Source organism: Pempheris klunzingeri, chromosome 16, assembly GCF_042242105.1.
Source record: "Pempheris klunzingeri isolate RE-2024b chromosome 16, fPemKlu1.hap1, whole genome shotgun sequence".
NCBI lineage: Eukaryota > Metazoa > Chordata > Actinopteri > Acropomatiformes > Pempheridae > Pempheris > Pempheris klunzingeri.
The window spans coordinates 560,717-583,238 of record NC_092027.1 but is presented as its reverse complement, the minus strand read 5'-3'; the positions used below and the strand labels follow the sequence as shown (position 1 = coordinate 583,238).

At 44.0% G+C, this 22,522-nt stretch overlaps 4 protein-coding genes across 4 annotated transcripts; all 4 read left to right on the top strand.

Moving 5' to 3' along the window:
* On the top strand, positions 1-951 carry LOC139215744 (free fatty acid receptor 3-like). The gene has a single exon (XM_070846787.1). It carries the CDS (start codon positions 1-3, stop codon positions 949-951), a length of 951 nt encoding a protein of 316 aa, XP_070702888.1.
* A 3,583-nt stretch (positions 952-4,534) lies between these two features.
* Positions 4,535-8,673, top strand: LOC139215580 (uncharacterized). The gene is made up of 6 exons (XM_070846581.1): positions 4,535-4,861; positions 5,911-6,056; positions 7,304-7,368; positions 8,123-8,281; positions 8,368-8,472; positions 8,552-8,673. Exons 1-6 carry the CDS (start codon positions 4,739-4,741, stop codon positions 8,593-8,595), a joined length of 642 nt encoding a protein of 213 aa, XP_070702682.1. The 5' UTR covers positions 4,535-4,738; the 3' UTR covers positions 8,596-8,673.
* A 957-nt stretch (positions 8,674-9,630) lies between these two features.
* On the top strand, positions 9,631-15,806 carry LOC139215743 (saxitoxin and tetrodotoxin-binding protein 1-like). Its single transcript, XM_070846786.1, has 7 exons — positions 9,631-9,678; positions 9,909-10,040; positions 13,921-14,066; positions 14,192-14,274; positions 14,640-14,765; positions 15,027-15,146; positions 15,703-15,806. The coding sequence occupies exons 1-7, from the start codon at positions 9,631-9,633 to the stop codon at positions 15,741-15,743; spliced, it is 696 nt and encodes a 231-aa protein (XP_070702887.1). The 3' UTR covers positions 15,744-15,806.
* A 1,352-nt stretch (positions 15,807-17,158) lies between these two features.
* Positions 17,159-22,353, top strand: psmb4 (proteasome 20S subunit beta 4). Its single transcript, XM_070846278.1, has 8 exons — positions 17,159-17,305; positions 18,892-19,018; positions 19,109-19,188; positions 19,491-19,637; positions 19,961-20,042; positions 20,595-20,711; positions 21,202-21,290; positions 22,216-22,353. The coding sequence occupies exons 1-8, from the start codon at positions 17,178-17,180 to the stop codon at positions 22,226-22,228; spliced, it is 783 nt and encodes a 260-aa protein (XP_070702379.1). The 5' UTR covers positions 17,159-17,177; the 3' UTR covers positions 22,229-22,353.
* Positions 22,354-22,522: the final 169 nt, after the last annotated feature.

The window sequence follows — 22,522 nt, the reverse complement described above, 5'->3', positions numbered from 1 at the left end:
ATGGTTGCGTCGTTGCAGAGCGAAGTTATTCTCTCCGTTTACATCATCACCTTCCTGATCGGCCTGCCCGCCAACCTGCTGGCTCTCTGCGCCTTCAGCCTAAAGATCCACGCCAAGCCGCTGCCGACGGACATCCTGCTGCTCAACCTGACCATCTCCGACCTCATGTTCCTCCTCATCCTCCCGCTCAAGATGTGCGAGGTGGCGGCGGACATGAAATGGAACCTTCCTGACGTCCTGTGCTCCATCTCCTCCTTCATCTTCTTCTCCACGATCTACACCAGTGCCCTGCTGCTGATGGCGGTCAGCGTGGTCCGCTACGTCGCCGTGGCGTTCCCGGTCGCCTACGTCCGGCTGCAGAAACCCGTGATTGCGATCGTTGTCAGCGCCGCCGCGTGGCTGTTCTCAGGAGCTCACTGCAGCGTTATTTTCATCATGGAGCACCACCCGTCGCTGTCCAGTGGGAACCCCGGGGTGTGCTACAAGAACTTCAGCCAGGAGCAGCTGGAGATCCTCCTCCCGGTGCGTTTTGAGATCTTCTTCATGCTCTGCCTCGCACCTCTTCTAGTTTGCACTTTCTGCTACTCGAGCTGCATCTGGATCCTGTACAGCCGCCCCAGCATCTCCCGGATGCGGAGGCAGAGGGCCATTGGCATGGCGGCGGGGACCCTGGCGGTGTTTCTGGTTTGCGTGATGCCGTACAACTCCTCCCACCTGCTGGGCTACTTCCAGGGTGAGAGTCCAGAGTGGAGGTACTACGCGCTGCTGCTGAGCGCCTTCAACACCATCCTCGACCCCGTCATCTTCTACTTCTCCTCCTCCGCCTTCCGCTACTCCAGTGACAAGTTTATTTTCAGGAGGCGTCAGGATTCAGGATCCCAGAGGCCGGCGGCGACCTCCTGCAGGGAGTCAAGCACGCGCCTAGGACAACTGGAACACACCCAGCGTTAGCATTAGCGTTAGCGACGTCTTATCAGATGAAGCTATTCATTAAACACACATGACGTGTGTGGTGCAAATGCAAAATTTCTAATTTTATTATTTCAGGGTTGCACATTACTTCCTGTTGACTTTAAAGGGACAGTTCAGGTTATTTGAAGTGTGGTTGTCTGAGGTCCTTCAGTGTGTACCTACAGGAGACGGCAGGCTCGGATTTTAGCCTAAAAACAAATCATCATTTTAATATGTCGATATATTTCGAAGACATTTGCTGCTTTACGTCACAGTCAAGCTCTTTCTGATGGGGCCTGAAGCCGTTCTGTTTCTCTGCAAAACTACCAGACTCCATTGATTAAAAGAGTACAATCAAAAAAACTAGCTAACGGATGGAGGCAGCAGCAGACCAGCAGCTCCTGTGTTCTGTGAGCTAAAATTAATGTTTTTGTCAATGGAGTTTGGTGGCTTTGAAGATTGTGATATAACAGCTTCAGTTCCCTGTCAGACGGGAATGTAAAGCTGTGTTATACACTATAGATAAGGAGCACGTACAACCCCACTTCAAATATTCTGAACTGTCCCTTTAAGGACTTTAATTAATGAATTAACCTGTAAGACAGACTGCAACTCAGCGCAGCACAGTAACTAACTATTGGACAGAATCAGTTTGGACGAAGGGTTTGAGGTAGAATATACAGTGCTGTACAGCAGCTTCAGGGACTCCTGGCCAAAAGAAAACCAGCTCTGTGCTGCTCGAATGTTGTAAAAGTCTGGAATATTCACATTTTCCTCCATCTTATTCTGCTTTTCTTTATGATCAGCAAAAGAAATTCTGTCCTCTGTTATTCAAACGATCCTGAAGGCGGTCATGGGCGACGCCGCCCAGTCTGACGGGCGCCGTTCAGCCTGCAAAGTTCAGCGTCACACCGACCACAGAACAAAGAACAAAGACAGTGACGCATTTTACAACTCAGACAACATGCAAATTCAACAACATGCCTGGTGCTCACAGTGATTCAGGACGGTACAGAAAACCACACGCTGCAAAGACGAGTGCAGGAAGATACAGAAAGAAAGAAATGAGAAGATTTCATTTGTTTCACATTAAAATAAGTTTAACCCTCTGCTCTCTGAACGCTGCATCTGCGATCTCGCTGCTGCTTCTTCTTCTGCTGACATCGTCTCTTGGAGGACCTTCTTCTTCTTCATGTCCCTAAAATGTGTCCAACCTCAGCTAGAAGGTTCCAGAAGTCAGTGAAGCAGAATGAGTGAGAAAAGACTTCAGACTGGAGAAACATGGAGAAAATCCAGGAATCAGACATGTTGTTCATCAGAGGAGACTAAAGAGAGACAGAGAACATGTTGATCCAGAACAACAGAGACACTATAGACCTCCACTACACACTGACACACTGACTAACTAACACACACACACTATAGACCTCCACTACACACTGACACACTGACTAACTAACACACACACACTATAGACCTCCACTACACACTGACACACTGACTAACTAGCACACACACACACTATAGACCTCCACTACACACTAACACACTGACTAACTAACACACACACACTATAGACCTCCACTACACACTGACACACTGACTAACTAACACACACACTATAGACCTCCACTACACACTGACACACTGACTAACTAACACACACACACTATAGACCTCCACTACACACTGACACACTGACTAACTAGCACACACACACTATAGACCTCCACTACACACTGACACACTGACTAACTAGCACACACACACTATAGACCTCCACTACACACTGACACACTGACTAACTAACACACACACACTATAGACCTCCACTACACACTGACACACTGACTAACTAGCACACACACACTATAGACCTCCACTACACACTGACACACTGACTAACTAGCACACACACACACTATAGACCTCCACTACACACTGACACACTGACTAACTAACACACACACACACTATAGACCTCCACTACACACTGACACACTGACTAACTAGCACACACACACTATAGACCTCCACTACACACTAACACACTGACTAACTAGCACACACACACACTATAGACCTCCACTACACACTGACACACTGACTAACTAGCACACACACACTATAGACCTCCACTACACACTAACACACTGACTAACTAGCACACACACACACTATAGACCTCCACTACACACTGACACACTGACTAACTAACACACACACACACTATAGACCTCCACTACACACTAACACACTGACTAACTAACACACACACACACTATAGACCTCCACTACACACTGACACACTGACTAACTAGCACACACACACTATAGACCTCCACTACACACTAACACACTGACTAACTAGGTTACTAGGATGCTGAGGGGGCTTGTTCACCATCACACACACACCTTCATATTATAAATATTTCAGATTCTGTCTCTGATGGATTTGCAGCAGATGTGAAACAGTCCAGTTTCTAACAGTGACAAACTAACAAATGATCATCTCATGTTAGAAGTTGATTAGAAGTCTGCATCATGTGGCCTGTGGCTCCCTCTAGTGTTCAGGAAGATACCCCCCCACACAGGAAGTGGACCTTTTATCCTTTTATTCATTATCTATATCTGTATCAGCGATCACTTATGATATGAAATATATATATTGATCCTTTTCGTGTTATATTGTGTAGATGATGAAACTTTTAACAGAAACTAAATCTCACAAACTCACATTATTTTAAAGGAAGTGACATGCAACAGTCTGAATTATTATTATTTCTACCAAAACTGTAATACCTTTCTAATATTGATCATATGTGCAGCTGTAAGCTTCACCTGCACACCTTCAGGTGTCACATGTCAAACTGAGCCTGTGTGAAAATAATTATCAGAATGGATGGGTTCTGTTTCCTTCAGATTAAAATGACATCGACGATCAGCTCTTGTGTCTCTTCACTGTCTGACTTCACCTGCGGTCAGAAGATGAACTGGTGTAAGACGCTATGATGCAGACGTTCCTCTGTCACAGCGTCACTCTGTGTGCTCACGGTCACGCCTGTTTGAAAGTGTGAACAGGAGCCCAAACATCAGAGAATCAGTCTGAATGACCTCATATATACTGTTATATCATATCATCCATCAGATTAAACTCCCCATTAGGATATAAAGCAGCAGTGATCAGTAAACCCAGCTTTTCTACCTCGGAGCTGTTTTGGCTTTTTATGTTTCTTTTTATGATCATATATAAAAAAGAAGAGACCAGTAAGAAGCACCTAATGAGGCACATAAATACTCTAACTACTCTAATTATTCATGGTGAATCCCTGTTGGATAATAATATCGTGTTGGATGTTTCAGCACCGAGGGCAAAGGTGAGGCTGTGTGTCGTCCCGGTTTCAGCTGGATGGAGGCGGTTTGGTCCTGAGCGCTGGATCCTCGGTGTGTTTGTGTGTCAGCGGCGGTCAGTTCAAGGATGATTCAACCAGTCAGTAAATGATTGATGCACAAACTCAGCAGTACCCTGATGAAATCTTACGCCCACAGAAAACCATGCAGCCCCCTTTCGGACCAACGCAGGGGTGCACCGGCAGGGAGATCTGCCTTACCCAATTTAAAAAAAGCCCAAGTAGGGACCAAATGACCACTTTATGTAAATAGTGGAAAAGCCCAGATTGCTGTAACTCCGCCAGCAGCAGCGTCTATAAAGGCCGGGCGGCTCTGAGAGGCTCAGTGTGCAGGGATCATAGCTGTCGATCTGCGTGGTGTTTCCAGCTGTAGCGTCATGAATCTGTGGGTCGGCCGTCTCTTCCTCGCCGCTGGGCTGTTTCTGAGCGGCTCGGCAGCTCTGACCGCCGAAGAATGCCAACCCCTCATCACGCCTCTGTCTCTGGCCGACCCCGGCATGGTGAGCCCTCCTCTGGTCTCTGGGTTTACAGTTCAGGGTTCCTAGAATCAGCATTGAGCAGCAGTGGGATGTAACTAAGTACATTTACCCAAGTACTTTGCTTTTTCTTTTCATTCCACTTTCTACTCCACCAAATCTCAGAGGGAAATAGTGAACTTTGTGCTGCTCTGCATTTATATATACAACTAATGGCAAAAAAACAGAGAATACAGGACAGAAAACAGACAATAGATGAAGCACATTTATTCATTTTTTATTTATATGAAAATAAAAAAGGTAAACAGTTAAATAAACACAACAAACCTACAAGGAGGAGTGAGAACTGATGGAATCAACTAGATGCAATCATAAATTTCGCTGAGTGCATTTTACTTAAGAAAAACAATTTAAAGGTTTTACGTTCCTCCACTGGTGCAGTGAATACGATAGTTACTCATAAGAATATATTTAGATTTGTATTGTAATATTGTCACTTATAATGTTTCTGCTTTGTTACCTGCGGTAATTACGATATTTTTACACCTGGTTGTACATATTTAAAAACGTATCGACTGAAGCAGCAGCGCCTTTGCCTGTGAGCTAAATGTACTGTTTTTGTCAACGGAGTCTGGTTCACAGCTGCCAGATTAAAATGTTTTGTAGCGACCAAAAATACTGAATTTTCCTTTAATAATGTTGATCTTTGGACTGGAGCACTGTTTTCAGCATTTTTACAAACCAAACAATCAATGGATTATTGGATTATTAATCCAGGAGGAAAAGAGTCATCAGCTGCAGTCTGATAATTAATAAACTCAAATCAACTCCAACAGTAAAATCCTGCTTTTCCATCAACGATGAGGAATAATAATCTACTGAATATTTACTAGTACAACAGTCACAGGGGACACTTTAAGTTTAATACTTCAACTACAGTTTAAGACTCAGTATATTATATTACCATATTTCTTCTTAAGTAACATTTTCACACGTTTCTGTTGGTGCCAAAGAAGTACTGAGCTTCACTGAAATATGTTTGTGTTACTAACTGACTCCTTGTTTGTGTGCAGATGTTCGGCAGGACGTACTTCATCATGGGTTACACTGATATTGACATATTTAAGACCATACTGAAGACAACCGAGAGCTCCTGGTTGAATATGTCTCAGTCACCATCCGCACCCAATGAGGTTATTATGTCTCAGGGGTTTCAGACGTGAGTTGATAACAGTGCAGCATCGACTGTGCAAATACACAATGTTTTATGGTAAATTAGAAAACAGTTGAGGAAAGAATTCCCCTGAAACACATTTAACACTGTTAAAACCTGCTAAAGGTGATCACTTTGCCTTCTTAGGTCCATTTTCCTTTCTTTTTCTTGTATCTGTGCTGCTCCTGGCTCACTTCCTTCCCAATCATAACATTGACTTCCACCACTATGCAGATGACATTCTGTTTTACCTCAAAATACATGAACATACAACAGCTTTGCAGAGTTGCATCAAAGGTGCAAGATGTAAATTCACCTTTAGCTAAGCTATGCCTTTTACTATGCCCATCGAGCTTTCCATATGATGACATATGATGATGGCACAACGACAACGGTGGCAAATTTATCACCAAAATCCATAGTTTCATAGTCATTTTTTAAACAGTGGGTCCTTGATTTCAGACTACAAGACATAAGTAGCTTCTAATTTTCAACCAGCTACCATCTATTTTATCAACTGGAGGTTGATAACTATGTCAACATGATTAAATAACTATGTTAGCTTGATGATCTCATGCTACCAGACAGAGGCTAAAGCTAACAGGTAATAGAAAGTGACAGGTTAGCTTGTCAGTCCTAATAAAGTACAGTATGACAAGATCAACATCAAACTATTCATTTATATTTTTTTAAGAGCGAAGACAGACCGATGAGTTTAGCGAAGTCATCTCTGTTAAACTTCTTTATTCCAATACAAAGAAGGACAAACCTGCTAACGTTACCGTAAACTCTTATGTTGTCAGTCGGATCCAAAACCTTTGATGCTCCCACACAGTAGACATTCCAGTCCACAGGAGGGTTTCCTAACGTTTAAACCCACAAAATAATGTAGTTCGCTAATGATACGCTAACTCCTGGCCTTGGACGTGATGCTAGGATCCTAGTATCTGCCGTAAGCTCTGATCTGGGAATGTTAACATTAGCAGCACAGGCTGGACATAGTTGCTGTGAAGTCCCGTTGGTTTGTGGAAGTCTCAAGTTTGGCATTTTGACTGTCGCTATCTTGATTTTTTAAAGCCAGAAGTGATCCTTGATTTCTGTTATCACTTCACTATCTAGTTTGACAATAAAATCTTAACCCACAGTCCACTTACTAGCTTTTTTCAGAGCTTTCAGACACATCTCACAGGCTTCATCAGTGGGGGAGATTAACCAGGACATGAACTCAGCTCTTCCTCTGCCTGTTTTTCCAGGAATGGAACCTGCGTGGCCTCTGAAGCCAGCGTAACTATTGACGGCGACGCTGCAACAGTCTCACGTACGTCATCTGATCTGCCCCGATACTGTTTCTACATGTTTGTTGGTTCTCAGAGTCCAGCAGGGGAGATCATGCCTCTGTCATGTTAAATGGAAACCTGCAGACTCATCAAACACGTCGTCCTGCTGCCTTCAGGCTCCTGTAGGGCTTTAATTGGCTGGTGCAGTGCAAAGCAGCTGTTGATGACAGCCACCGCTAGGAATCAACGTTTAGTCTTTGCTGTGTACAGATGCTTTAGTGACATTTTTTTAATTGAACAATTCAAGGATGAACTCAAAAGCATCTGATCTTCAGAAGGGTTCCCACAATCAGAGTCAGTGTTTTGTCAGCTTTGGACAAAAATGTCATCATAGAGTTTTAGAAGCATTTTAGCCACATTAGCATTGGCTAGCATAGACTACAACATGATCCTTTGGGACAACTGCAGCAGATCACAGCAGGTCCACTAAAAGTGCTTGTTTTAGCCAAAGAATCTTCCAGATCTGTCTCCGTAGGGATCCTTTCCATAATACGCTGCTGTTTATAATCTACTGTTTACTGCTAATTAGCAAATGTTAGCATGCTTACATAGTAAACTAAGACAGCGAACATGGGAAGCACGACACATCAACATGTTAGCTTTGTCACTGGAGTGTTAGCATGCTGATGTTTGTGTTTAGCTTAAAGCGCTGCAGGGACACAAACCTCCACAGCGCAGCAGGTCACTCCTGCTCTCAGGGTTTCTGCTGTTTTACCTGAATGTTTCTGTCCTCAGAGGACAACGTGACCTCGACTTTCCACCTGCTGCCGACCTGCGACGGCTGTCTGCTCTTCAGCATCAACAGCACCGCCAAAAATATCGGCCAGTACCTTCGCACCATGAACATCAGCAGCGGTGTCAAGGAGCTCTACGGCCATTCTCTTTATCTGATGAGTAAGGAGGGAGGGCTCAGGGGGAGAAAATACCTCACGTCAGATCCAAAACATTCAGTCATCTTTGTTTTGTTGTCTGGTTTCCAGGCAGAGAGTTGACCGTGAAGGACTCGGACTTGGAACAGTTTAAGCAGCAGGTGAGCTGCCTCGGCTTCACCGGAGAACCAGCATTCCAGCACGACCCCAAGAAAGGTGCCGACCCTGAAACCCGTCTGGTTACACAGAAAAGATCAATCTGTGGTGCTGAACTCATTTCTTTGTCTCTCTGCAGGCTTCTGTAAGGAAGGTGAGGGCATCAAGCTGAAGTTCACCTGAAGCTGAAACAAAGTTTAAAGACAAACAAATATTTCGAAAAGGAAACTGAGGAAGTAAAAAGTGGCTCAAAACTTCTAACAGGTGGTCTGTGGTTTTTATTCTGCACTTATTGTAAACTTGACATGAACATTTTGCTCATGATACATAATAAAACATAATAATCAATCAATCAATCTTTATTTATAGAGCGCCAATTCATAACAGTGTTATCTCAAGACTCTTTACATAAAGAGCAGGTCAGGCCAAACTGTAATTCAGAGAGAGATTCAGGAATCCAACATGAAGGATTTGATCAGCAGTCATGTCAAACCTCCTCTAATGTTATTGTAGCGTTACGTTGCTGTAGTTAGCATTAGCACCAAGCTAACGGCTTTTAGCAGCACAGAGTGTAAATAAATAAACTGAGTGTCCACCTGACCCCCCAGGAACGTCTCCAGTGGCCAAATTGTGTAATTACACCTTTGGCGTCCGTCACGTGACGCGATCGGACCTGAAAAGACAGACTCACGTGTGAAAGAGACGTTTGGAAATTCAGTTCAATTCAATTCAATTTTATTTGTATAGCCAATATCACAACAGAGTCTCACAGTGCTTTACAAAGTTCACTGAAATAAACAAGTGTAAGCGAACAAACAATCTAATAAAGAGTCCAGCAGTCGATGAGGCCAATGGATCAGTCCGAGGCATCACCTGCCCTTTATGACCCTCCTTCTTCTGGAAGGAAAAATCAGAAGATATCAAAGCACTCGTTTCACCATCAGAGTTTTAATTCACCTGCCAAGACTGTTTTCAACATGCTGCCACCTCTGAACATTACTGATGATGATGATGATGATAATAATGATGATGATGGTGATGATGGTGATGATGATAATGATGGTGATGATGATGATGGTGATGATAATGATGATGATGGTGATGATGATGATGATGATGATGATGATGGTGATGATGATAATGATGATGATGGTGATGATGGTGATGATAATGATGATGATGATGATGATGGTGGTGATGATGAAGACGAAGACGAAGATGACCGAGATGATGATGATGAAGATGATCTTCCTCGTGCACGCTGAGGTTTGTGAGGAGACCTTTACTTCCTTTAACCTTTTTACACATAAACAAAGCAGGCAGAACGTAAACAGGCTGAGTGGAGTTCATTAACTCTGAGCACACACACACTTTGGACTGGGGGGGGCACGGGGGGCCACAGGGGGCCGGTGGGGTCGTTATAAAGCGACCTGCTTCCCCCCTCCCGTCACTCCTGACAGCGCTGTCGACCGAGGTGCGTTTGATTTTCCTCTCAGAGCAGGATGAGTGCTGTGAAGCGAGCGATGCTGCTGATGCTGGTGGCGGCAGTGGCCGTCTGCGCCTACGCACATCCCCACGATGACTGTGGGACTGTGAACAAAACCATGCCCATGACCAACCTGGATATGGTGAGTCGGTCCGTCTGTGGTCGTATCATTAATATATAGTTTTTACTGCATTTAAAAGATTCGGCTGAGTTTCTACCAATCACATTGAAGCTGATTTGTGGTATCGACCAGCCGAACTCCTGAAGCTGTGTTCTGATGACACTCAGTCCTCTTAAAGATCGATATTTTATGTGTTTGAACCTCAAACTTGAATTAACCTTGTGTCAGACAGTTGGACTGTTTCAGGTTCTACTTTCTGAGCGAGGCTCATTTTTATAAGCAGAGAGCGACGGAGATTTGATAGAACAGAAAGATTTCACTATTTCACCATTGGTGTTTCTGCTTATTGTCCTCATGGAGGCTCCATAGACCTCCACTACACACTAACACACTGACTAACTAGCACACACACACTATAGACCTCCACTACACACTAACACACTGACTAACTAGCACACACACACTATAGACCTCCACTACACACTAACACACTGACTAACTAGCACACACACACTATAGACCTCCACTACACACTAACACACTGACTAACTAGCACACACACACTATAGACCTCCACTACACACTAACACACTGACTAACTAGCACACACACACTATAGACCTCCACTACACACTAACACACTGACTAACTAACACACACACACTATAGACCTCCACTACACACTAACACACTGACTAACTAGCACACACACACTATAGACCTCCACTACACACTAACACACTGACTAACTAGCACACACACACTATAGACCTCCACTACACACTAACACACTGACTAACTAGCACACACACACACTATAGACCTCCACTACACACTAACACACTGACTAACTAGCACACACACACTATAGACCTCCACTACACACTAACACACTGACTAACTAACACACACACACACTATAGACCTCCACTACACACTAACACACTGACTAACTAACACACACACACACTATAGACCTCCACTACACACTAACACACTGACTAACTAACACACACACACACTATAGACCTCCACTACACACTAACACACTGACTAACTAGCACACACACACACTATAGACCTCCACTACACACTAACACACTGACTAACTAGCACACACACACTATAGACCTCCACTACACACTGACACACTGACTAACTAACACACACACACACTATAGACCTCCACTACACACTAACACACTGACTAACTAGCACACACACACTATAGACCTCCACTACACACTGACACACTGACTAACTAACACACACACACACACACTATAGACCTCCACTACACACTAACACACTGACTAACTAGCACACACACACACTATAGACCTCCACTACACACTAACACACTGACTAACTAGCACACACACACTATAGACCTCCACTACACACTGACACACTGACTAACTAACACACACACACACTATAGACCTCCACTACACACTAACACACTGACTAACTAGCACACACACACTATAGACCTCCACTACACACTGACACACTGACTAACTAACACACACACACACACACACTATAGACCTCCACTACACACTAACACACTGACTAACTAGCACACACACACTATAGACCTCCACTACACACTGACACACTGACTAACTAACACACACACACACTATAGACCTCCACTACACACTAACACACTGACTAACTAACACACACACACACTATAGACCTCCACTACACACTGACTAACTAACACACACACACTATAGACCTCCACTACACACTAACACACTGACTAACTAGCACACACACACTATAGACCTCCACTACACACTGACACACTGACTAACTAACACACACACACACTATAGACCTCCACTACACACTAACACACTGACTAACTAACACACACACACACTATAGACCTCCACTACACACTGACACACTGACTAACTAGCACACACACACACTATAGACCTCCACTACACACTAACACACTGACTAACTAGCACACACACACTATAGACCTCCACTACACACTGACACACTGACTAACTAACACACACACACACTATAGACCTCCACTACACACTGACACACTGACTAACTAGCACACACACACACTATAGACCTCCACTACACACTGACACACTGACTAACTAGCACACACACACACACTATAGACCTCCACTACACACTAACACACTGACTAACTAACACACACACACTATAGACCTCCACTACACACTGACACACTGACTAACTAACACACACACACTATAGACCTCCACTACACACTAACACACTGACTAACTAACACACACACACTATAGACCTCCACTACACACTAACACACTGACTAACTAACACACACACACTATAGACCTCCACTACACACTAACACACTGACTAACTAACACACACACACTATAGACCTCCACTACACACTGACACACTGACTAACTAACACACACACACTATAGACCTCCACTACACACTGACACACTGACTAACTAGCACACACACACACTATAGACCTCCACTACACACTAACACACTGACTAACTAACACACACACACTATAGACCTCCACTACACACTAACACACTGACTAACTAACACACACACACTATAGACCTCCACTACACACTGACACACTGACTAACTAACACACACACACTATAGACCTCCACTACACACTAACACACTGACTAACTAACACACACACACTATAGACCTCCACTACACACTGACACACTGACTAACTAACACACACACACTATAGACCTCCACTACACACTGACACACTGACTAACTAACACACACACACTATAGACCTCCACTACACACTAACACACTGACTAACTAACACACACACACTATAGACCTCCACTACACACTAACACACTGACTAACTAACACACACACACTATAGACCTCCACTACACACTAACACACTGACTAACTAGCACACACACACTATAGACCTCCACTACACACTGACACACTGACTAACTAACACACACACACACTATAGACCTCCACTACACACTAACACACTGACTAACTAACACACACACACACTATAGACCTCCACTACACACTGACACACTGACTAACTAGCACACACACACACTATAGACCTCCACTACACACTAACACACTGACTAACTAGCACACACACACACTATAGACCTCCACTACACACTAACACACTGACTAACTAACACACACACACACTATAGACCTCCACTACACACTGACACACTGACTAACTAGCACACACACACACTATAGACCTCCACTACACACTGACACACTGACTAACTAGCACACACACACACACTATAGACCTCCACTACACACTAACACACTGACTAACTAACACACACACACTATAGACCTCCACTACACACTGACACACTGACTAACTAACACACACACACTATAGACCTCCACTACACACTAACACACTGACTAACTAACACACACACACTATAGACCTCCACTACACACTAACACACTGACTAACTAACACACACACACTATAGACCTCCACTACACACTGACACACTGACTAACTAACACACACACACTATAGACCTCCACTACACACTGACACACTGACTAACTAGCACACACACACACTATAGACCTCCACTACACACTAACACACTGACTAACTAACACACACACACTATAGACCTCCACTACACACTGACACACTGACTAACTAGCACACACACACACTATAGACCTCCACTACACACTGACACACTGACTAACTAACACACACACACTATAGACCTCCACTACACACTGACACACTGACTAACTAGCACACACACACTATAGACCTCCACTAACACACTATATTACAGACTCAGGGTCTGACTGACTCTCAACGGTCCTCCTCCTCCTGCAGGTTTTCGGGGACTGGGTTCTGGTCTGGGCCGTCTCTGGTGAGCCCAACAACCAGGACCTGCTGGTGAACCTCTCCAGCTCCGTGATCGAGCTCCACCGGTCGCAGGACAACCAGACCGTTGAGTACCACGAGAGGAACCAGTTCCTGTGAGTGCTCACGCCGGAGCTCGTACCGAGGTTTGGTGGGTTTGGCGTCTGGCGCCTCGGGACCGTGAGCCAGTGGGAGGAGAGCGTGCGGTCGCCGTCGTCTAACTGCTTTGTGTCATTTTCAGCGATAAGTCGTGTACCAAGTACTTGATCATCCTGCCGATGCCCTCCGACGACCACGACACGTCACTGCACGTCCTCAACGGCAGTGAGTACACACACTCTACCCATGATCCTCTCTGCTCACACCCTGGTGTCTGAGTGACTGGTGGGTTCTGAGTGTGTGACAGCATCATGGAAAGGATCCCTACAGAGAGAGACCTGGAAGATCCTTTTGGTTTAACCACAAACAGCACACACACCAGACTACATTCACTAAAACAGGGATTTTAGAGAACAGGACACAGGAGCTGCTGCCTCCATCAGTCAGTGTGTGTGACATGAACCTTTGAACAATCCTTTGAAGCAGTTTTTCTTCTTTCTTCTTTCCGTATTTCTGTTATTGTTGTCACTGATGGCGGTGTGTGTGTGTGTGTGTGTGTGTGTGTGTGTGTGTGTGTGTGTGTGTTGTAGCATTCGAGAAGGACGGAGTCGTCAGTAAGTTCAACGATTCAGGTGATGTGAATTTCTACGGAGCCTGCTCCAAGTGTATGGTGATGAGCTACAAAGGCTCAGTGGGCCACTTCCTCATGGGCTACAGTAAGTAACACACACACACACACACACACACACAGACACAGACACACACACACACACACACACTCAGTCATATCACTGTTTACATCAGAGGAGAAACTTGAAAGAATAACTCAACATTTTGGAAATCGATTTTCTTATTTTGGAAGTTTATTCACAGTTATTTTAACAAATCAAATTAACCTGTGTGTGTGTGTGTGTGTGTGTGTGTGTGTGTGTGTGTGTGTGTGTGTGTGTGTGTGTGTGTGTGTGTGTGTGTCTCAGGGAAGATGGGGCTCCACCAGGACACTGAGGATATAAAAACTCACTACAGCTATCTTGAGAAACTGGCTCACTGTTTGGGATTCCCTCACGACCATCCGTTCACCTACGACGGCACCGCAGGTGAGTCTGAACGTGACGTCACGAACGAACCAATCAGAGTTCAGAGTGGACTCAACCAATGGTGACTGAAACTGAGCAGATCGTGTTGTCGATGGAGACGATAAATGTGTATCTCACAGATTTACATCCATAAAATCAGGAAGCAGAACTTCCTTTAGAATCCTCACAGTTTGAGGTTTTCTTCAGTGTCACATCGTCCAGTGAAGCCGTCTGTCCGTCCGTCAGTGCAGCTGCTGACGGGCACTTTTAACGGCTTCAATTGGCCCAAATGGAAACAAAAAGGCTCTTTTAGGCGATCGGCTCATTGCTGGTATTAGCTCCAGCAGAGGGGGGGGGGCTGGACTGAAATCAGTGACCAGACAGAAACCAGTCCGTCCTGAAGGGGCTTTAGTCGACTTTAACTCCACGGAGGTCTGGTTACGTCATCAAGCCCAAAAAGACTTCACTCAGCTGACAAACTGTGAAGTGACTCGTTCCAACATCTCGTCTCCAAGTTAACATTAAAAACAGGAAGAAGAAGTAAGAGAGTTGTCGTCGTCCTCTTGTCTCCTCACAGAGTTCTGTCCTAAGAAATCTGCTCCGGCCGACCAGTCCTGAGCGAAGACGTCTGGACGAACAAACATCTGAGTGTCGACGTCGATTCGATGTTTTATCCTTCACAAGCACAATAAAAGCAAACACTGAAACCTGCTGGCTTCTTTCTTTGAACGTGTCTTTATCTTCTTCTCTCATACTGTTGCTGCTGTCGCTCACAGCCTGCAGCTTCACACTATTTCCTGTTTTCAACCGTGACGCTTCACAAACAAAAAGGTGTGTTTGTGTAACTGTTGCTGTCTCAGACTCGAGGTCACGGTGCGTTCGGGTCTTATTGGGACAATAAACACAAGAAGACACGTGTCCGTTTCTTTATTATCATCAAACCGTCGACGTCTGAGCCGGAAACAGTTTGTTTCTCTGGTTTCTGTCTAATAAAAAGAGTTCAGACCAGCAGGACGCTCTGATCTTCACCTGGTTATCAGTCAAGGATTCAAGGAACTTTATTGTCAAACCAGCACACGTTTACACACCAGGTGGTACAAAATGTCACCGCAAGGCACAATAAATATAAATAAAATAGAAGTAGTCACATGATGAGTCACACTAATAACTCACGTGGTGTCAGCAGCTATATTTTCACATTTGATGGTTATTTAAGTGCAAAATTAAATTTCAAATTTAATAAAACGACGGCAATAAAAAACTTGAATTATTCTACTTTCTTCTATTTGTTTTATCTGTGTGTGTTTTCTTCTTTGTTTCTGTCCATTTTAGTGTTTTAAGTGTTTTTTAAAGAACATTAAAATGTCTTCATGTGGAGTGAAATGAGCTTTACAGATAAACTTCAGAGCTGCAGCAGCGGCCTTGTCCTCTTTTAACCTTCTTACACGTAAATAAAGTTTGCGAGAGTTAAACAGAGTTTGGCAACACTGAGCACACACACTTTGGACCGAGCGGGGGCGTTATTAACCGCCCTGCTTCTTTAATGCTTCTCTAATAACTCTTTAATCGTTGTTATGTGGAAAAAGTAAAAGTAAAGTAAAACTCAAACAGCACAAAAATAAAATGAAGAGAAAGAGACAAACTCTTTCTTTTTGCTGAAGGAACGTAACATGGAGATGTTGGGTTTAAAAGTGTGTATGAATTAATTGAGATTCTACCTTTAATACAAAATGTATTAATAGAATTGTTTACTTATTAGCGTTTAAAATATTTTCATTTAAAATATACTGTCAATTTAAGTGTATCTCAATAATAATGATGATGATAATAACAGTATTGCTGTAGTAATTATTACATAATAATTGTGTCCATTAAAGATGCAGTAAAAATTAAATAATACTCTTTTTTTACTACTAATTTTATTATTAACTGTTAATAATAAATGTTGTTCATCCCAACAGCAGGCGGCGCTGTCCGGCATGCGTCATGACGTCAAACCGGCCGACACAACAAGACGACGCTGTGTCGTCACTTCCTGCAGGTAATTTCAAGATGGAGTCGTGCGGAATGAAGCTGAATTTCTGGGAGAACGGACCGAAGCCCGGAGAGTTTTACTCTTTCACCGGCGGCAGCAGCAGCACCGGGCCGGGCACAGCATGCGGGCCGGTCAGACACACACTGTGAGTGATCCGCTGCCACAGAACCGGGACCGTTTCCCGTCAGGTTCACCCGAACCTGCGCTGTCGGTTTCGGTTTGTACTCCGAAGCAGTGCTGCATCATCATGGCTAACTGATGCTAAGCTAACTGTTAAGCTAGTTTATGTGCGTTTTTCACGCTTTCACAGCTCAAAATAGAGACTTTGGCGCTAATTTAATTAATTTAAACAACAAAGTGGGATTTATAAAAATCATTAATCAGATAGAAATGTCGCAGTTCCATTAGTTTGTGTTTCGCTGACTAAGAGTTAGCTGTGTTAGCTTAGCACCGGTGTGCTGCTAAAATCTGTAAAAACATTTCTTGAGGTCTGTGTTTTAACATCATTAACATCATTAACATGTTCTCTACTCTAAGTTTTATCTAACGGCCCTGTCATGGCGACACTTCTTCTGTTTCTCTGCTGCATCAAACGGGTGTTTTTGTTTCAGGAGAATTAAAGTAATTTCTAAATTAGTTCTGTTCAGACAGTCTATAGAAACTAGAGCAAAATGGAAACCTGTCCATCATCACCTGAGGTACTTCTCCTCCAAAACCCCAAATATTCAATTTATTAGAATACAGTTTGACCCCTGAGAGGCTGGAATAATCCCTTCGGACGATTTACAGGAGATGATGAGCTCTGCTCTGTTTTGAACTGAACAGGTTTGTGACAGTTGGAGACGTTTAGATCAACTGAATTAACCTTAGTCCTGATGATGATGATGATGATGATGATGATGATGATGATGATCCTCTGCTCCACTCAGAAATGTCTCCTGTTAACAGCTGATTACATGGAGATCTGTGGCGGGAACCCGATTGTTATAAATAGTAAAGACCTCTCAGCCTCGTGAAGCTGCTCCAGGTTAACCTTTAATTTCATCTTTAAATCAGATTACAGACATAATTCTGTTAAACCGACAGTGTTTGATTATGGCAGCAGGAGGAAGGTCCCCTCAGGACGCCGCCGCCGTCCCAGACTAACATCAGAGGTGGAGAAACTGACCGCTGTGTTTTTACTTCACATCACGTGTGTTCGTTCAGCTGTTTTCATTTCATCTCGTGATGATGAAGCTCGTGGAGTCACGGAGCCTTAAACAAGACTAAATCTGTAAATGAATGAAAATATAAAGACAAAGAACAAACTGAAGGAATAATACATATTTATTTCTCCATAATTATTTATAGATTTTACAATATAATTGCATATAAATTATTCATTAAACATTTTCTGCATATTAAAAGCATTATTCAATTTATTTATTTTGATCCCTTTGTTTTTCCTAATTATTTCACCTCTGTGTTCGAACAAAGCTGTCATTCACTTCCTGTCCAGGCTGAGCAGTCACTTCCTGCACATGTGAAGCCTCTGGGACCGTTTTAGCGTGGACACCAGGACGTAGACGCCACGGCGCCCTGTGAACGTGGCTCTGTGTTTCCACAGTTATTCTCTTTATTCTCTGACAGGTTGTTTTGTGTCCCTGCTGTGACTCCGTAGAGCCAAACGCTGCTAACATGCTAACGTGCTCATAGACTGTAAGCTAATAACCCCCCCCTCTCCCCCTGCAGTAACCCCATGGTGACTGGGACGTCGGTGCTCGGCGTGAAGTTCACTGGCGGCGTCATCATCGCAGCGGACATGTTGGGCTCGTACGGCTCTCTGGCTCGCTTCAGGAACATCTCGCGCCTCATGAAGGTGACGGCTGACACAACGACCACGACGGCAGCACAGATAGCAAACAAACAAATAGCAAAGTTGACGGTTTTTGTTCTGTTTGTGTTTCAGGTGAACAGCAACACCATCCTGGGAGCGTCGGGGGACTACGCCGACTACCAGCACCTGAAACAGATCATCGAACAGATGGTGTAAGCTGCTCACCTCCGTGTTCTTACGTTAAACTGTCCACGCCATGACAACGCTCTTAGGTTGTGTTTATGATGTTTCTGTTCCTCTGCCCCCCCAAACCACGACAAAAGGAGCCGGCATGGCGGCTAACGGTGCTGACGTGTCGACACGATGTGCTTAGCCAATCAGAGAGTTTTACCAGGGGACACGTGGGAGGGACGGGAAGAGGGAGCGGACAGTCAGACGTTAGCGTAGACTTCAACAGACACACGGACGCTGCGGACAGAACCACAAGCGTTAAACTCTTCTTCTTCCCGCTCAGAATTGACGAGGAGCTGCTGGGCGACGGTCACAGCTACAGTCCGAAGGCCGTCCACTCGTGGCTCACCAGGGTCATGTACAACCGCCGCAGCAAGATGAACCCGCTGTGGAACACGGTGGTGATCGGAGGCTTCTACAACGGAGAGAGGTCAGAGCACTTCCTGCTTCCTCTTCTTCTACTGTCTGTTTACACACTCCGCTCTTCTTCTACCCTCTGTTTACGCACTTGACTCTTCCTACGGTTTGTTTGGTCTATAAATGTCCGTCTGTTTCACAGAGCTCGAGGTGACGTCTCCAGATGTCTTGATTTGTTCAAACTTTTCAAAACCCAAAAATATTCGGTCTACACTGATCAGAAGACAGAGAAAAGCTTTGATTAGTAGAAGAATCTTTTCAGCTCAGTTTTGTTGGAACCAAACTGCATTTTTTTAAAGCTACTGTTAACCCGTCGGCCATCTTGCCTCCCTCCAGTTTCCTAGGTTACGTGGACAAACTGGGCGTGGCCTATGAGGCGCCCACAGTGGCCACAGGCTTCGGAGCGTACCTGGCTCAGGTGAGGGAGTCCTGAGTTCACTCTGCAGCTGAGGGCCCCGATCCCTCCGACTGTACAGCTGCACTTCAACATTATTGAACTTAAACATTATCTAGTTTTTTCAAGCACTGCTCGATTTCTGGGCTGTTTTTACAGGACTTTGTTCAGATGTCATTCAGAGTCGATTTAAACAACATTTTATCCCTAAAAACATTGTTTTATGGCTCCAATGTGTCAATAAAATAAGATGTATGCAAATTGGCACATATTTAGTTAGATAATGACTCATTTGCATATTCAAATATAAAATCACAGAAGGTGAAGCTGGAAATGTTTCATGGAGACCGGTGAGATTAAATCTTCACCTTTTTCAGAGCTTTGCCTTAAATTCAAAGGTATAAAATGAAGAAAACCATAAAAACTGGATGTGACGTCTTTCATTCCTGGTTTATTATATAAATATATTTGTTTTTCTGACTCATACAGGTGTGATAAGATGTTCAGTAGAGACACAAAATAAACAGCCAATAGTGATAATAACAATCATTCTGATCTGTCTGTGTGTGTGTGTAGCCCCTGATGAGGGAGGTGACGGAGAACAAGGTGGAGATCACCAAACAGGAGGCCCGGGACCTGGTGGAGCGCTGCCTCAAAGTGCTGTACTACAGAGACGCTCGCTCCTACAACAGGGTGAGTGAGGGAAGCTGCTCAGTGTGTGTGTGTGATGGTGAACCAGCCCCCCCCATATCAGCCAGCTGGTCACCAACATTACACATCACGTGTCAGTCAAACGTTACGACGGACGAGAATTAATTAAGTTCCCGGGTCGCCGTCGTGTTTCTGTTGACTTTAAAGTGATTCTTTTATGGAGTCCTCAGGTGTTTTATACCCTCTGCTACCCAGAGGTGGTGATGATAGGAGCTTTATTTATAGATCACTCATCAAAAACAAGTACAAAGTGCTTCATAGAAGGAAGAGGAAACGACAGAAATAATAAAACCAAGTAGAAAAGATGCAGTAATGACACACAGTAAAAACAGGGAACATTGTTTTTAAATGAGCTTTGCAAAAGGAAACAGCGATCAGAGCGTCTGATCTCACACAACACACAGAAAGATCATTCGTATTGTGTTGATCATCTTTTAATCCGATCGTAATATTTGATGTCCTTCTGTTTCAGTACGAGATCGCCATAGTAACAGAGGAGGGCGTGGAGATCGTCGGCCCTCTGTCCTGTGAAACCAACTGGGACATCGCTCGCATGGTCAGGTAGGGTCAAAGGTCACCGCAGAGCCCTCTGAGGTTCCTCGCTAGGTTTATGTTCAGGAAGCGGTCACAGCAGCAGATCAGAGAAACCTGACGTCTCCTGGAGGACGCTGATTTATGATGCTGCGCGTCTGTAACCTCACCAAGAAAACTGGTTTCTTGTGTGCTTGTAAATACGCTCTCTGCCGAGCCACCAGACTCCATTGAGGAAAAACAGATATTTAACTTAACAGATGGCAGGAGCTGCTGGTCGACTGCTGCCTTGATCATTTAGTGAGTTTGTTAGAGCAGCAGCTCCTGTGTCCTGTTCTCTAAAATCCCTGTTTTAGTGAATGTAGTCTGGTGTGTGTGCTGTTTGTGGTTAAACCAAAAGGATCTTCCAGGTCTCTCTCTGTAGGGATCCTTTCCATGATGCTGTCACACACTTAGAATAACACTCTGAGCCTGTCAGTGGATCAAACAAGCTCTTTTAGTGGACCTACTGTGATCAGGTGCAGTTGTCCCAAAGGATCACGTTGCAGCCATTGCAGCCCGTTTGGTGGCTGCTGGCTGAGGTGATCTACTGGTGATCTACTGGACCAGTTCCAACACTTTTACACCAGAATATGTACAGAAGGGTCAGGTTTTTCTGATCTTATCGTTAAGATGTACAAAAAAGAAACGCTGATTTAGAGATGACACAAAAATAGGTGGAGAGAACTGAAATCATCAGAGATTAAAAACCTGCTCTGATGTTGACGACAAAGTAAATGTACCATAAAATCTTCTTATGTTGGACATCACATGACACTTTGTCAAACTATTTAGTTTCTCCAGACCTGCGTCTAACAGTTTTGAGCTTCTTCTTGGGAAATAACTGTTGATTCCTCTAAAATAAAACATAGTCTCAGCACTTTTACTGATTTACATGTTTCTGCTTTCTTTTCAGCGGGTTCGAATGAAGACGAGCTGCGACGGACGACGTCAACAACAGCCTCTCACAAGCAAATTATCCACCAGTTTAGTTTTTTTCCCTGATGTTCGCTGTAACTTTTGTATAACAGAAAATAAATGTGATAAATCAAAAGTCTTGTCGCCTTTTGCTGGTTTTGTTTGTGTGTTTTAAACAAATGTGGTCACTGTATGAAAACTTTGAACTGGAAATCACAGAATGCAGGAGGTAAGTTTTCCTAAATAAAACACTGAAATGTCTCCAGCAAAATATAATATATTTTATATTATTGTCACTGACAGTG

Bases quoted from the DNA above. Each gene is read 5' to 3' on its own strand.
- LOC139215744 (XM_070846787.1), top strand. From the start codon at position 1: ATGGTTGCGTCGTTGCAGAGCGAAGTTATTCTCTCCGTTTACATCATC.
- psmb4 (XM_070846278.1), top strand. From the start codon at position 17,178: ATGGAGTCGTGCGGAATGAAGCTGAATTTCTGGGAGAACGGACCGAAG. The intron at 19,019-19,108 runs GTGACGGCTGAC...TTTGTGTTTCAG, and splicing joins ACATCTCGCGCCTCATGAAG to GTGAACAGCAACACCATCCT. The intron at 19,189-19,490 runs GTAAGCTGCTCA...CTTCCCGCTCAG, and splicing joins CAGATCATCGAACAGATGGT to AATTGACGAGGAGCTGCTGG.
- LOC139215743 (XM_070846786.1), top strand. From the start codon at position 9,631: ATGACCGAGATGATGATGATGAAGATGATCTTCCTCGTGCACGCTGAG. The intron at 10,041-13,920 runs GTGAGTCGGTCC...CTCCTCCTGCAG, and splicing joins CCATGACCAACCTGGATATG to GTTTTCGGGGACTGGGTTCT. The intron at 14,275-14,639 runs GTGAGTACACAC...TGTGTGTTGTAG, and splicing joins ACTGCACGTCCTCAACGGCA to CATTCGAGAAGGACGGAGTC.
- LOC139215580 (XM_070846581.1), top strand. From the start codon at position 4,739: ATGAATCTGTGGGTCGGCCGTCTCTTCCTCGCCGCTGGGCTGTTTCTG. The intron at 4,862-5,910 runs GTGAGCCCTCCT...GTTTGTGTGCAG, and splicing joins CTCTGGCCGACCCCGGCATG to ATGTTCGGCAGGACGTACTT. The intron at 6,057-7,303 runs GTGAGTTGATAA...CTGTTTTTCCAG, and splicing joins ATGTCTCAGGGGTTTCAGAC to GAATGGAACCTGCGTGGCCT.